General features: G+C 46.6%; 1 protein-coding gene across 1 annotated transcript; it reads right to left on the bottom strand.

The window, feature by feature from the left end:
• Positions 1-777: 777 nt before the first annotated feature.
• On the bottom strand, positions 778-2,292 carry CLDN5 (claudin 5). The gene has a single exon (XM_019435651.2). It carries the CDS (start codon positions 2,093-2,095, stop codon positions 1,439-1,441), a length of 657 nt encoding a protein of 218 aa, XP_019291196.1. The 5' UTR covers positions 2,096-2,292; the 3' UTR covers positions 778-1,438.
• Between the last annotated feature and the right edge of the window lie 13,743 nt (positions 2,293-16,035).

Raw genomic sequence — 16,035 nt, 5'->3', positions numbered from 1 at the left:
ACAGGGTGCTCCTGGCAGGGGCTGGCACAGAGGTGCTAATGGTCAGTACAACTCTGGGCTGGTTGCCAGGCCAGCTACATGAGTACGGGCCCTGCAGAGTCTGCGCTGACTGGCAGAAGAGCCAGGACAAGGGTCTGGAGCCTGGCCTGGGCACTCTCTGGGCAACCTGCACAAGTGCCTCCTCCCCATAGCAACGTGCTTGTGGACCTACAGCTAGCTCTGCTGGAGCCAAGCACACATCCTGGAGTTGCCTGTTCCTGCTGCACTGTTGACTGAAAGGTCCCAGTCAGTGTTTTACAGATGTCTGGTCATTTGCTGTGATCCACAGATAGGCAAGCCCTGAGAGCGCTGGTGGAAAACACCCAACCTGTGGTGCATGGAGCCGGGCCTCTCCTCAAAGCCAGCAGCCTGGCAGCCCACCCTCAGCACTTCCTGCATCTGAAAATGCCACACTCTGGCTGGTGGCTGGGGGACCTGGGATGGGGGAGTAATTTCCAACCTGCATCCTCTTCTGGGGTCTGCATCACCCTCCTGCCCCAGGCTCTTCTAACTACAGATCTCACCTTCCTGGGTTGCTATGAGCTGTAGCTCTTTTTCCCATCCAGTGGGAAGGTGATTGAGTGGCAGGGAGGACCAGGGATAAGGCCATACATCTTCTGGGTCCCAGGGACAGCCCTGGGAGGTCTCCAAAAAAGCCTTTCAAGGAGGAGTGGGTGGGTGGATGAGGGGTGCTGCTGGGCACTGGCAGTGACTGGACAGAGGACAGGACACAGGTGGGAGGGTATTCAAACCATTTACTAAGCAAATTCTTACCCTCCCCCACAAGCTGCAAAGGAGGGCAGGGCCCTAGCTCCCCACGCAGGATCTAGTGCCCATAAGCCTCTCCTGGGGAGCTGCCAGGGTGAGGCAGGGAGGTCCAGGCCAAGTCTTTCAAGGCCCCCTGGGCTCAGGCCCCGATCTTGGGGTAAAGGTCGGTTGTATACAGCCCTCCGGCAGTCCAGGCTGGGGTCCCTGGGCTTTCCGTCTGCCTGGCTGGAATCAGCAGGAGCCGCTGGGGAGGATGGCGGGATCCAAGACCCTGAGGGTTGGGGAGGAAAGCGGCATTTCGGTCCATTGTCCATTCAGCCTAAGGAACTCCGCGCCCCACTCACATCGGAGCAAGTTCTGCGCACCGAAAAAGAAACCGAGCAAGTCCTTCCAAGTGCGTGGCTCCTGTTCCGGGCAGGGCCCGGCTAGTGGCCGTAGAAGAGAACGGGCTGCGGGCGCGTGAAAGGTCTCAGTCGGCCGGTGCGCCGCGTCCAGGCGCAGAACCGGCCATTCCGCAGAGACTGTGCGCCGCACCACCTAGCATAGGCTGCGGTCCATGCACGACGCCCCTGGCCAGTCGTTCCGCTTGCGGGAGTGGCCGGCGTGAGGGGCCCCGCCGAGTCCAGCGCCCTCAGACGTAGTTCTTCTTGTCATAGTCGCCGCTGGCCGTGGGCCGCCGCGGAGCGGAGTACTTGACCGGGAAGCTGAAGTCGGGGCGGCCAGCGCAGACCCAGGCGCCGCAGCACACTAGGCCGCCGCCGCACATGAGCAGCGCCGAAGCGGCCCAACCAATGTACAGCGCCGCGCCCAGTTCGTACTTCTGCGACATGGGCACGGTCGGGTCGTAGAACTCACGGACCACGATATTGGCGAACCAGCAGAGCGGAACGAGCGCCAGCAGCCCGCAGAGCGCGTAGAGCGCGCCGCCTGTGAGGGCCACGCGCGCTTTGGCCGGGCCTGGGGCCACGCAGGTAGTGCACTGCGCGCCCGCCAGGGTCACGAAAAGCGCGACAAGCGCCAGCAACACGGCGCCCACGGTGAGCGCCCGCGCCGCCTGCACCTCGGTGCTCAGCGCCAGCACCGAATCGTACACCTTGCATTGCATGTGCCCGGTGCTCTGCACCACGCACGACATCCACAGCCCCTTCCAGGTGGTCTGCGCCGTCACGATGTTGTGGTCCAGGAAGGCAGTCACCTGCCACATGGGCAGCCCGCACGCCAGGATCAGGCCCACCCAGCCCACCAGGCACAGCACCAGGCCGAGGATCTCCAGCGCGGCCGACCCCATGGCTGAAGGCGAGATGGGCGCCCGACGGCCCCCGGGCCTCCGGGCCTCCGGGAGGGCGCGGCGGTGCCTCGGTGGAGCGGCTTTGTAGCCTGAGAGGGCCCTGGTGCCTCTGCGCCCGGCTCACTGCCGGCTCACCGCCTCCCGTCCGCGGCTCCAGCAAGTCTGCTCCACCGCCTCAGAACTGCGGGCGCCTCCTGGGGGGGCTTCCCATTTGAAGGTTCGGGGGCGGACCCTGTGCTGCGGATCCAGCCCCTGGTCCGCGAGTAGCCAATCCGTGCACCGGCCGTCGACCCTCAACCAATCACAGCCGCCCCCGGCATCCGGAGTTAGGGAAACAACTGCCTCGGGGGTAGCGGTGGGCGCGGGGACCACTCCTCTCCCGGCCGCCGCCCGGCTCTTGTCCAGAGCTGGCTCCGGACTGACCTGGGGTAGCTGGACGCGCGCTCTGCGGGCCCCCACTCCCTGTGTCCCAGCCTCTCCATTTCAGGGAGCTGTATGACTGCACCAACTTCTCCGGCTACATCCAGGAATAAGCCCGAAGGTCTCTACCACCCAAGCCAGCTCCACTCTACCCCTCACCATCATCGCCTTGCAGAGGCTTGCGTTGCAGACTCTTGTCCACCGACAGCTCCTCCTATTACTCCAGGAATCTCGCCCTGGAGTCCAGTCGCATCCGCAGTCCCTTCTCTGCACCTTTACTGCGCAGTTCCTCTCTGAGTCCTGGCACTGTGTCTCCCAGAGACCAGAAGTCCAGGCAGGCGTGTGTGGGTCTCCAACCCAAGGTCCTGCCCAGCGCCACTGCTCACTCTATCACCTTCCCCAATATGAAGCAGGTGGAACAGGGGCCTTTCTGCCGCCTCCGGAGACCCCCACTCTGCCCCTGACGCTGGGGATTCCCGGACCTCCCAACCTTTGTGCTGGCTACTGCTCTTCCTGAGATGTTTCCCATCCCCCATTCTTTGAGGCCCAGCTCAGGCGACACCACTTTCAGGAAGTCCCCAGTGTTCTCCAGTGACTCAACAAACATGCTGTCCTCCTAGGAGCAGCCTGTGGCGGGGGGCTTGGGGGCGTCCTTTAGCCCTCAGAGAGGAGAAACACAAGGGACACAGAGGTGCTGTGCTCTGCCCTCCCACCAGTGGCAGTGGTACCCCTGGCACCCCAGGCCCCAGGCCACCCTCCGGAAGCTAACTTGGAGTTTCCTGGCCAGGAGGAAGAGCCCCCATCCTCGCTGGAGGCGGGAGGCGCGGGATTTCCGGGCATTCTTCTGCACAATGGCCCAGCCGTTTCTCGAAAGGCCCGCTGGGATGGACACTGGGTCCCCCTGAGACTCAGGTGGGGGCAACAGACCCTGCAGCCCAGAACCCCATGAGGGCACCAGCCCCTTGCTGGCAGCTCCCTCCCCACTCCCCATCAGCCCTTTTGTTTCCAGAAAAATCTGTAATGTCTTGGACTGAGGTGTCTGGGACCTGGGTTCTTTCCTCTGGTCCAAGGTGCTTGGTGCTGCTGGACAGGGCCCTCCACAGAGAAGGCCTGACACTGAGGCCAGCCACAGCCTAGGAGTTTTGATAAATCTGTCCTTCCTGGGACCTGGTTCCTTCTCCTCCCCCCCTCATTTGGCTCTGAGATAAGGCCAATGCCCAGTTCAGCTAGCATGGAGAGGCACCCAAGGCAAGTTTGTTGGGCCCTGTGTGTGAAGGTGGGGAGAGGGGAGAAGTTTTAACCTTTTCCTTACCCCCAACCTCCTTATCCCTGCACAGGATGGGGCTCTGAGGACCACCGCCTCCTCCCAGCCATCACCTCACTGCTTCCCTCCCGCTGCAGACTCATGGGCCATTCCCCTTCCACCCCGCAGACCTTCCTGGACATCCCCTCCTTTTGTCCACTCCAGGGGGCCCAGCTACACCACTCACCCCCTTCCCAATCCTGCTCCCTCTGGGCCTGAGTCCAGGGACCTTGCCCAAGTCCCCCACCATGCTCCACACTGCTCTTTTCCCAGGATGACTGCTGTAGCCTCCTCAGGCCGTCTGGACCCCATCCTTGCCCACTCAGTATGTTCTCAGAGCAGCCAGGCCATGCTTGCAGGCTCCTCTCCCAGGTCACACTCTGCCTGAAACCTGTCATGGCTCACATGACAAAGTGATCAAAGCGTTGACTCCTGGGAGCTGCCCAGGGTGATGTGTGCCTGCCTGCCTGTCTGCCTGCCTGCCTGCCTGCCTTGGGCCTGGCCAGTCCAGCAGCACACACTCCGTGCTCCATCCACATTTGTCTTTCTCTAGGCCTTCAGGCTGATCTTGCTCTCACTCGTGGCCTCTTCTGCCTGCAGTGTGTGTCCCTCAGGTAGGGGCTGCTCATCTTCTAAGTTGTGCTGCTGAGATCACTTGCTCTTGGATGTCTTTCTGCCTCTGTCCCCCAGCCCTACTCTCAGATGCCCAAGTTAGAACCGTTCTTCTGCTTAGTGGTTTTCCCCATCAGTATCCAGGAATGAGCCTCCACACAGTGACCATCTTCATGCATCTGTCCGTGGCAAGGCGCTTCCTGTGATCTGTGGCTGAGTTCTGGCTATTGTCACCCCCTCCAGCCAGCTTGGAGCTGCAGCCAGCATGAGGATCTCCCCCTTTGCCTGCCCACCTGCCTCCTTCACCGTGGCTCTCCCAGGGTCCATCTCCAGCCTGGCACCCCAGGGTGGCCCCAGTGAGCCCTTGTTTCTTTGGGGACAGCTTCATAGTATCTTGGGGACTTGATGGAAAAGCTTCAGTCTCCACCTATCACAGTCTGATTTCTATCCCAACACCACTGTGTTGGTTGTGGCCTAGGCCTTTGGTGGAACCAGAGCAGCACAGAGAAAGCCCAGCCCAGAACTAGGAGGGGCGTGAGTGTGCACCTGCCCTTCCTTCCACTCGTGGTGGTCTTGTTACAACCTGCTGTGCACCAAGTATGGTCTCTGGGTGGAGAACACACCCAGCAAGCTCCTGCCCTCAACCAGTAACTGGGTAGGGCCATTTCAGATGTGCCCATGGCCATGGGGTAAAGAGATGACAGTGTGATGCAGAGTGATAAAGCCATCTCTGAGGAGGTGACAGCTCAGCCAAGATCCAGGAAAGAAGTTCCATGTCATAGTCCAGAGATGGGAAGGAGCACGGTGACTGGGGGGGCAAATGGAGCCCGGTGAGGTTGGGGCAAGATAGTGGGCCAGGGCCTGCAGGCTGAGGTCAGAGGGGTCCAGGCCTGGGCAGGGCCATGAATCCCTGATCTCTGGAGAGGAGCTCCCAGACCAGCGTGCCAGCCAAGGCCACCTGCTCATCTACAGCTATTGTTCTGCTTTCCCAGGGGAAGTGCAGCAGGATCTCATTAATTGTGTGAGGGAAAGGCCTGAGTCAGCAGAAAGTAAAGTTTATCTTGAGCAGCTGCCGACTGACCCAGAGCCAGGGGTGATCTGGTGACCTTCCAAGGACAGTCTAAATTTAGGCTCCTGATTCCTAGGGACTGGGGTTTGGGAAGCTCCAAGTAGCCAATTTAATTGCACAGGAAGTGAAAAACAACCTTCCTTCTATCTTTTGGCTTTGAAACAGTTAAGGATGTTTTCCCTCAGTGCAGCAGATGTTTGTAGAGTGTCTGATCACAGAACACCTCCTGGTGCCCTTTCTTGGTGCTTCCAGAGGCAGCATGAATCCCCACATCATCCGGCCCGCTCTGGGGGCCTACTAGGGGCACAGGGCCTGTGATGACATGCAGAGCACCCTGTGACAAACAGCTAGTGAATTCACAATTCAAACTAATGAATTGGCCTCTCCTTGTCTTACTTTCCCCATTGATAACAAAGACCTCACAATGGAGGCTGCAAGTCTGGAGGGGAGGCTGTCACCAATCCTGGGTCCTCTGCTGCCATTCCTGATCACTCTATGGGTTCCTGAGATGTCCTCCCTGGCTCCCTTGACCTTTGCAGCTCATCTGACTTCAGTCCTCAGAACAGGTGCCACTGGGTATTTGCTCAAATTGGAGGACATTGTGGCTTTTACTTCCCCGGTGGGATGGAGAGTGAAGGGCAGGGAGCTCTGGTTGACAGAGACCCAGGGTCCTGTAGGCCCCTGATGACATCATAGATTGTACCAAATGGTGGTCTCTGCATAGGCCAGGGTGCCCTTGGGAGCATGGAAGAGGCTAGCCCGTGGCAGTAGTGCCTCCAGGGACCAGAAGTAGTCCTCCACCCCACTCCTACTCCTCACCCCTCATGCCTGCACTGCCTCCATGGCCTCTCCGTCCACCTTCTCTCCCTAAACCACTTCCTTCTCCGATTCTTTCCTTCTCTGCATGCTGCATTTTACAACAATTTTATATTCTTTCCACTTAAAATCATAAAGTGATTCTAGACCTGCCTTTTTTGTTTAGCATCATATAATAAGCATGTCTACACTTTGTTAAAAACACCCTCATGATTACTATTGTTTTTAACTGCCCGGAAGATGGCCTTGGGGGTTGGACAGAGACAGGATAGAATCTATCTCCACCATTCCCAGGAGCAGGATGTGACCAGGGAAATCTGTTCTGAGGTTTTGTAAAATGGGGATGATAAGGGACTTAACATCAAAGGGTTGTCAAGGGGCTGTCAAGGGGACAGTGTTCCCTAGCTCAAGGTGAATGCTGGATTAACATTAATGATGATGATTAATTATGCAATCATCCCTCAAGACATACTTTGATAAATGATGATTTTTCTGTTGTAAATAATACTGCTGCAAAAGTAGGTCTTGGTATTTTGAGTGATTTCCTAAGGAAAAATTCCTCCAAGAATTTTTAGCTCACATCCAGGAGGTTGTATCACATAGACCTCTTATCTGAGTATGCGTTTGCATTGCCTGTCACCAGCATTGGGTATCCACAGTTTAAAAGTCTACTTATTGGATGGCAGAAAATGGTATCTTTAACTTGCTTTGAATAGCAATGTGTTAAAATTTTGTTTTAATTTATATTGCTTATTTTTATTTCCTCTGGCGAATTTTTCTTTGGTGAATTGATGTTTTTCTCATTTTATATGTTAGAAACATTATGTGCTGTCATATATGTGGCACATACCTTTTGCCATTTGCTATGAAATCTGTTACTGATTTTTTTCAGGATGTTACAGAAATTTGAATTTTTGAGTATTTGAATCTATTTAGGTTTTCTCACTGTGCCTTCTTTTTTTTTAAGTTTATGTATTTATTTTGAGGGACTGAGAGTGAGACTGAGCTGGGGAGGGACAGAGAGAGACAGAGAAAGAGAGAGAGAGAGAATCTCTCCCACTACAAGTGTAGAGCCCAACATGGGGCTCAAACCCACGAACCATGAGATCATGACCTGAGCTGAAATCAAGAGTTGGATGCTTAACTCACTGAACCACACAGGTGCCCCTACCTACCTTTATTTTTAACTGTTAAAAAGTCCTTCTATATGTAGAAGATACAAGTTAAATTATATTTTCTTATAGTTTTCTTCTGCTTCTACTCATGCCAAGGAGGGCTTCCCATTCTGACCAAGGTAGATGGGACTAAACTAAGATTAGAGTTTTGCTCAACAGCAAAATGGAGGGGATAGAAGAAAGAATAAGTAAATTTGAACAATAGGATTATTGCATCTAAGCAAGAAAGAGAATGTAGACTGGAAAAATTAAAAAAAGAAAGCCTTGGGGAAATGTATGATGAATGTATGATGATAACTAAAGATTTAACATCCATGCCATTGTAGTTCCAAAAGGGGAAGAGAAAGAGGGTAGGGATTTTAAAAAAAGAAAAAAAGTACTTAAAGAAATAATAGCTGAAAATTTCCTAAATGTAGCAAACAAAACAACACCAAAAATCCTACAGATTCAAGATGTTGCCCGAATTCCAAACAGGATAAACCCAAAAAAATCAACACCAAGACACATCATAATTAAATTTCTGAAAATTAAAGACAAAGAAAAATATTAAGAAGAATCAGAGAAAAAAGACACCCTCACCTATAGGGCGAAAACAAATCAAATGATCAAAGATTTCTCATCAGAAACCATGGAGAACAGGATAAGTAATATATTTTTTTAAGTGCTGGAAGAAAAACAATGTCAACCCAGAATTTGATATCTGAATATATTCTTCAAGAATGCAAGGGAAATGAATATATTCTCAGATGCAGGAAAACTAAGAAATTTATCACCAGCAGATGTACCCTAAAAGAATGACTAAAGGGTGTTCTTTAAACAGAAAGAAAATGATAAGAGGAGGAATCTTGAAATATCAGGAAAGAAGAAAATGATAAGCAAAATCCTGATAAATATAATAGATTCCTTCTCTTCTTGAATTTTCTAAGTTATGTTTGATGCTTGAGGCAAAAATTATTGCACTGCCTCAAGTGGTTTTTGGTCTATGTAGAGGAGATATCTAGATATTTATACTATAATTAGGGGAGGATAAAAGGACATAAAGGGAGGTAGGTTTCTACACTTTATTCCAACTGATAAATATTGACACCAGTAGACTTTGATGAGTTATGTGTATAATAGTGTAATCCTGGATCAACCATTAAAAAGCTATACAAAGAGATACACGCAAAAACACTATAGGGGCGCCTAGGTGGCTCAGTTGGTTAAGTGTCCAACTCTTGATTTTGGCTCAGGTCATGATCTCATGAGTCATGAGGCTGAGCTCCGTGTCAGACTCTGCATTGGGTGTGGAGCCTGCTTAAGATTTTCTCTCTCCCTCTTCCTCTATCCCCTCTTCCCTGCTTGCTCTCTCTGTCTCTCTGTCTCTGTCTCTCTCTCTCTCAAAAAAAAAACACTATAGATAATTCAAAATGGAATTCTAAAAGATATTTAAGTAAACCACAGGAAGGCAGGAAACATAAACAGAAACAAAAAGAGAGAGTGCAAACAGAAACAAATATCAAGTGGCAGACTTAAGCTTTATCATATCAATAATTACGTTATTTTAAAAAATTTTTAATGTTTATTTTTGAGAGAGAGAGAGACAGAAACAGAGCACGAGCAGGGGAGGGGCGGAGAGAGAGGGAGACACAGAATCTGAAGCAGGCTCCAGGCTCTGAGCTGTCAACACAGAGCCTGACATGGGGCTTGAACCCACAAACCACAAGATCATGGCCTGAGCTGCAGTCAGACACTTAACTGACTGAGCCACCCAGGCACCCTTCTAATTACATTGATTTAAATGTATGTGGTCTAAATACAATTAAACAACAGAGATTGGTAGAGCAGACAAAAATATATAACCTAAATATATGTTATTTAAAACTAACTCATTTCAAATACAATGTTATGTGTGGGTTGAAAGCAAAAGGATAAAAAAAGATTTACTAAGCAAACATCAATCCAATAAATGCAGAGTGGCTGTATTAATATCAGATAAAGTAGACTTCACTAAGAAAATTACCAGAAACAGAGGAAAATATTACCTAATTACAAAGGGTGGACGTGTCAAGAAGACATAACAATCACAAATGCATTTGCACCAAACAAAAGAGCTAGGAAATAATGTGAAACTGATAAAACTGAGTGGAAAAATAGACAAATTGATAATTATAGCTGAAGCTTCAGAACTCCTCTCTTAACAATTGATAGAACAAATGGACAGAAAATCAGAAAGAAGATAGAAGAACTCAACAGCACTATTAAACAACAGGATCTTATCAACATTTATATAATACTATCCAACAAAGCAGAATATACATTCTTTGCAAGTGCCCAGAGAACCTATGCCAGGACAGACCATATTCTGGGCCATTAAAGAAAAAAAAAGCAACAACCTTCCATCCAGCTATGGAAGGCCTAGATAGGTATGCCTGAGTGTTAGTTGGTTGGGCCTCCTGCTCTTGATTTCAGCTCCAGTCATGATCTCATGGTTCATGGGATTGAGCCCTGAATCACGCTCTGCACTGACAGCACAGAGCCAGCTTGGAATTCTCTCTCTTCCTCCCCTGCTCATGTTTGCTCATGCATGCACTCTCTCTCAAGATAAATAAACTTTTTAAAAAAAGGCCTAGGGGCGCCTGAATGGCTCAGTTGGTTAAGCATCTGACTCTTGGTTTTGGCCCAGGTCATGATCTCACGGTTGTGGGATCGAACCCCACATTGGGTTCTGCACTTATGGCTCTCTCCCCTTCTTTCTCTGCCTCTGCCCCGCTCTCAGATGTGCTCTCTCTCTCTCAAAATAAATAAACTTTTAAAAAAAGGCCTTAGAACTAATAAATGAATTCAGCAAAATACAAAGATTCAAGATCAAAGTACAAAAATCAATTTCCACTTCTATACACTGGTAATGAACACATGAAAACCAAAATTAAAAATACAACATCACTTACAATCCCTCAAAAACCAAAGTACATAGATGTAAATCTAACAAATGCAAACAAAAGTTGTATGCTGGAAACTGCAAAACACTGATGAAAAGAATCAAAGATCTAAATACATGGAGAAGCTTTGTGTGTTCACTGATTGGAAGACTCAATGTGACAAAGATGTTTATAATGCCAATTCCCTTCAAAATCCCAGCAAGATTCCTTATAGATACACACAAGATTATTCTAAAACTTGAAAATAAATTAAAATAGCTAAAACAATTCTGAAAAAATAAGAATAAAGTGGGAAGAATCTCTCTATTTTATTTTGAGACTTATGATATAGATGTTAATATATTGCTTATTAGGGGACAGAGACATTGTTCAATGGAACAGAACAGAGAACCCAGAAACAGCCTCACACAAGTATAGTTAACTGATTTTTGACAAGCATGCAAAGGCAATTCAATGGCCCAAAAAGAATGGAAGCAGCGATTTGAACAGATATTTGTACACAAATATTCATAACAGCATTATTCATAACAGCCAAAATGTGGAAATTCTGAAACATGCTACAGCATGGCTGAGAACATTACATTAAGTGAACTAAGCCAGACACAAAGGGAAGAGTATTGTATGATTCCACTAACAGGAGGTACCTAGTATATACTGTCAGATTCATAGAGACAGAAAGCAGAATGGTGGTTGCCAGGGGCCAGGGGAGGAAGGAATGGGGAATTTTAATGGGGACAGAGTTTCAGTTTGGGAAGATGAAAAAGTTCTGGAGATGGACTGTGGTGATGGTTGCACAGCAATATGAATGTACTTCATGCCACTGAACTGTAAAAATTGTTAAAATGATGAGTTTTATGTGATTGTAAGTTTTACCACAATAAAATAAAAAGGAACTCAATGGAGGAAGGATAATCTTTTCAACAATATGCTAAAGCAATTAGATATCAACAGGGGGTGGGGAACCAACCTGAATCTAAACCTCACACCATAAAAAATAAAAATCTCAAAATGAATCCCGATTTAAATGTAAAATGTAAAACTAAAGAATTTTAGAAGCTAACTCAGGGGGAAAAAAGAAAGTAACTCGGGAGAAAATCTTTGGGACATAGACATGATACAAAAGCATGCTCATAAATGGAGAAAATGACCAATTAATTTTACCAAAATTAACTTTTTCTTTGTGAGACACTTTTTAAAAATTGTTTATTTATTTTGAGAGAGAGAGAGAGAGAACATGTGTGCACATATGGGAGGGGCAGAGGGAGACAAGGAGAGAGAGAATACCAAGCAGGCTCCATGCTGTCATGACCTGATCCGAAATCAAGAGTCAGACTCTTAACCCACTGAGCCACCCAGGCACATGGAGATACTTTTAAAAAGATGAAAAGACAAGCTACACAGTGGGAGAAAATATTTGCATTCCACATATTCAACAAAGGTCTAATATCCACAATATGTCGAGAACTCCGAAAATTGATCATTAAAAAAAAAAAAAAAAGCTATATAGGGGCACCTGGGTGGCTCAGTCAGTTGAACATTGGACTGGAATTCAGCTCAGGTCATGATCCCAGGGTCATGGGATAGAACCCCACCTTGGGCTGTGCGCTGAGTGTGGAGCCTGCTTAAAATTCTCTCTCTCTCTTTGCCACTCTCCCCCACTCGTACGTGCTCGATCTCTCTTGCTCTAAAATAAATTTTAAAAAAGACATCTGGGTGGTTTAGTCTTTAAGCATCTGACTTTGACTCAGGTCAGGATTTCACCATTAATGAGTTCAAGTCCCACATTGAGTGAGCTTGAGCCCCGAGTTCAGGTGAGCCCCACTTCTCTCTCTCTCTGTCTCTCACTCTCACTCTCTCTCTCTGCCCCTCATGGCATTCTTTCAACTCTCTCTCTCTGTCCCTTACTTACTTGTGCCTTGTCTCTCTCTCTCTCAAAATAAATAAATAAATAAATTTAAAAAAATGAAAATATTTAATTAACCCCCCCCCCCCAAGCAAACAAATTGGAAATGGGGCAGGGGTGCTTGGGTGGCCCAGTCAGTTAAGCCTCCAATTCTTGATTTCAGCTCAGGTCATGAGCTCACAGTTCATGGGATCAACCCCTGCATCAGTCTCTGTGTTAATGGTGCAGAGCCTGCTTTGGATTCTCTCTCTCCCTCTGTCTCTGCCCTTCCCCTACTCATGCTCTCTCTCTCAAAATAAATAAATAAACATTAAAAAAAGAAGAAGAAATGGGGCAAAAGACACACAGAAATCTTTTGCCAGAAAGGATGGCAAGTGAACCAATGAAAAGATGTTCAAATCACTATTAGGGAAATTAAAATTAAATTTTTAACTATGACATGATCATTATATATCTAAGGATGAAATAAGATTACAATTATTAAAACAGCCAAAATAAAAAAATAATGACAACACCAAATGCTGGTGAGGATGCAGAGAATCTGAATCTCTCACACATTGCTGGTGGGAACATAAAATGGTATAGCCACCCTGGAAAACAGTTTCGCAGTTTCCTAAAAAACTAAACATGGACTATATGGTAGTGTATACCTTAGAATCCAGCAATTGCAATTCTGGGCATTTATTTCAAAGAAAGAAAAACTTATGAGTGCACAAAAACCCGTACACAATTGTTAATAGCATCTTTATTTGTTACAGCCCCAAACTGGAAACAATGCAAAAGTCCCTTAATAGGTTAGTGGCTAAAAAAACTATGGCACAACCATAGTGTGGAATAGTACTCAGCAATAAGAGACCAACAAACCCTTGATACACACAATAACTTTGATCTCAAGGGTATTAAATGAAAAAAAGCCAACCGCGATTTGCTATATACTCTGATTCCATTTCTATAAAATGACAAAATTACAGAGATGGAAACAGTTTAGTGTTTCCTAGGGGTTAGGGATTATGGCAGAGGGAGAGGGTGGATATGGATATGAAGGCATAGTAGAAAGCAGATCTTTGTGGTGATGGAGTAGTCTATATATGCAGGTTTTTTTTTTTTTTGAGAGAGAGAGAGAGAGAGAGAGAGAGAGAGAACAAGCATGAAGGAGTGAAGGGCAGAGAGAAAGGGAGAAAGAAAATCCTATGAGGTACAGAGAGAGAGGAAGAGAGAGAGGGAGAGAGTGCAGAACCCAGAGTAGGGCTGGAACTCATGAATGATGAGATCATGACTTGTGCTGAAGTTAGATTCTTAACCAGCTGAGCTACCCAGGCACCCCTGCAGTAGTCTATATCTTGATTTCAGCCATGGTTACATGAATCTACACATTTGATAAATTACATGTATAGAGTTACATATACACATTGGGTGTACATAGTGATACAGAATTACACACACACATTGTACCACTGTCAAATTCCTGATTTTGATACTGCACTATAATTATGTAATATGTAATCACTGGGGATAACTGAGTGAAGGGTACACAGGACCTTTCTATTATATTATATTTGTAACTTCCTAGGAATCTATAATTACTTCAAAATAAAATATTTTTAAAAGAAAAATAAAGACTTTTTCAAGCATAGAAGAGATGACAGAATTCATCACTAACAGACCAGCACTACAAATATATTAAAGGAAGTCCTTTAGGCACAGGGTAAATGATACCAGATGGGAATATGAAAGTACACAGAGGAATAAAAACACCAGAAATGGTAAATATGGGAGTCAATTTGGCAAATTTTAAATTATTTTAAAGCCTCTTTTAAAATACTTTACTGCTGGGGTGCCTGGGTGGCTCAGTGGCTAAATGTCAGACTTTGGCTCAGGTTATGACCTTAAGGTTCGTGAGTTCAAGCCCACATCGGGCTTTGTGCTGACAGTGCAATATTTACACAAAGGCTGAACATATATTATTATTATTATTATTATTATTATTATTATCATTATTATTATTGAAGTACAAGTGACATACAATGTTACTAGTTTCACGGGTACTGTATAGTAATTTGATAAGTTTATATGTTACACTATGCTCACCACAAGTGTAGCTACCCTCTGTCACCATACAGGCTGAGTATATTAGTGTGAAGTCTATATAGCATATGTAAAATCATATGATACGGTGTGAATGTAGACTGTGCTAAGTCAAAAAAATCAATACTACAAATAATAAATCAACCACTAAAAAACCAAAATGGACCAAAGAAATGTAGTTAACAAGCAAACAAAGGAGATAAAATGGAATCTTAAAAGATACTTAACCCAAAAAAAACAAAAAAAAATTTAGGAAAAGGGGAACAAATAAGAGATGGGATGAATAAAAAAAACAAATAGCAAGCTGGTATATTTAAACTCAACCATCTTAATAATCACATTAAATATTAATGGTCTAAACATCCCAATTAAAAGACAGAGATTGTTCAATTGGATTTAAAAAACAGATCCAACTATATGTTGTTTACAAGAAACTCATTCTAAATATTAAAATACATGGGGCACCTGGGTGGCTCAGTCAGTTGGGCATCTGACTTCAGCTCAGGTCATGATCTCAAGGTTTGTGAGTTTGAGCACAGCGTCAGGCTCTGTGCTGACAGCTCAGAGCCTGGAGCCTGCTTCAGATTCTGTGTCTCCCTTTCTTTCTGCCTCCCCCACCTCAATTATTTATTTTTGAGATAAAAAAAATTTTTAATAGAAAATACAAATAGGTCAAAGTAAAAAGATGCTTCTGGTCTGGACAAGATGGCATAGATTTTACTCCTCTCCACCAAGTACAATGTTAAATTCTGGAAATAATTCAAGAGACAGCCAAAGGAGAACTCTGAAAGGTAGTGAGAGGAAAGTGGTTTGGGGATCCAGAACTGAAAAAGCAGCATAATGTCAGGAATGGTATGTCCCCCACCCACCAGAAGTAGATGACACACATCTGGTGTCTCCCAACCCCCAACATAGCAACAGAAGACAGCCAAAGTGAGCTCATTCCCTGGAGCTAGTGGGAGGTCCTCTGACAACACCTGGCACATTCACAACACCATCAGAGGAGATTAGTCAGGAGTTCTGCTAACTGGAAGAGGCCAAGGGGAGAGCTCTCTCTGTGGAAAGATAGCAGGCCACTGGGGGTCACTGGCAAGGAGGACTTTGCCATAACAAGCAGCCTGGCCCAGGAAGCATCTTTGAGGACAGGAATATGTCTTATAGTAGTAAAGTAGAGAAAATCTCTGATTTTGAATAATTTTATTTAAGGCAACATCAAGCCAAAGAAAAATTCTTATCCCATTGGCCAGACTTGAGAGAATTTAGGGTGAAGGTTGCCTGGGCCCTGAGGAGGGGTTGTGGGACCCAGAGTTGGAGTCACCCACACCATATGGGAATGAACAGGAATAGAGGCAAGGAGGAGCACAGGTGAACAAGGGTGGTGAGCTGATCTTATTTTCTTTAAATTTTCTTTTATTAACTTTCCTAGTGTCTGTGGGTACTATGTTTATTGTGAAGCAATGCATACCAACAAGAGGCAAGAAAACATAGTGGCTAGAGCCCAGGTTGTGTGGCTGGGCTATCTGTACCTAAATCCTCCCACCAGGTGCCCAGATGCTAGGTGGGTAGACCAGTTCACTCAGCTACCAGGTGGAAAGGTAAGGACAGCTTCTTCTTGGGACATGGTGAGGATTAAACC

This window comes from Panthera pardus, unplaced genomic scaffold (assembly GCF_024362965.1).
Source record: "Panthera pardus isolate Hobbes unplaced genomic scaffold, ASM2436296v1 HiC_scaffold_15, whole genome shotgun sequence".
Taxonomy (NCBI): Eukaryota; Metazoa; Chordata; class Mammalia; order Carnivora; family Felidae; genus Panthera; species Panthera pardus.
This window is presented reverse-complemented; position numbering and strand designations above follow the sequence as displayed.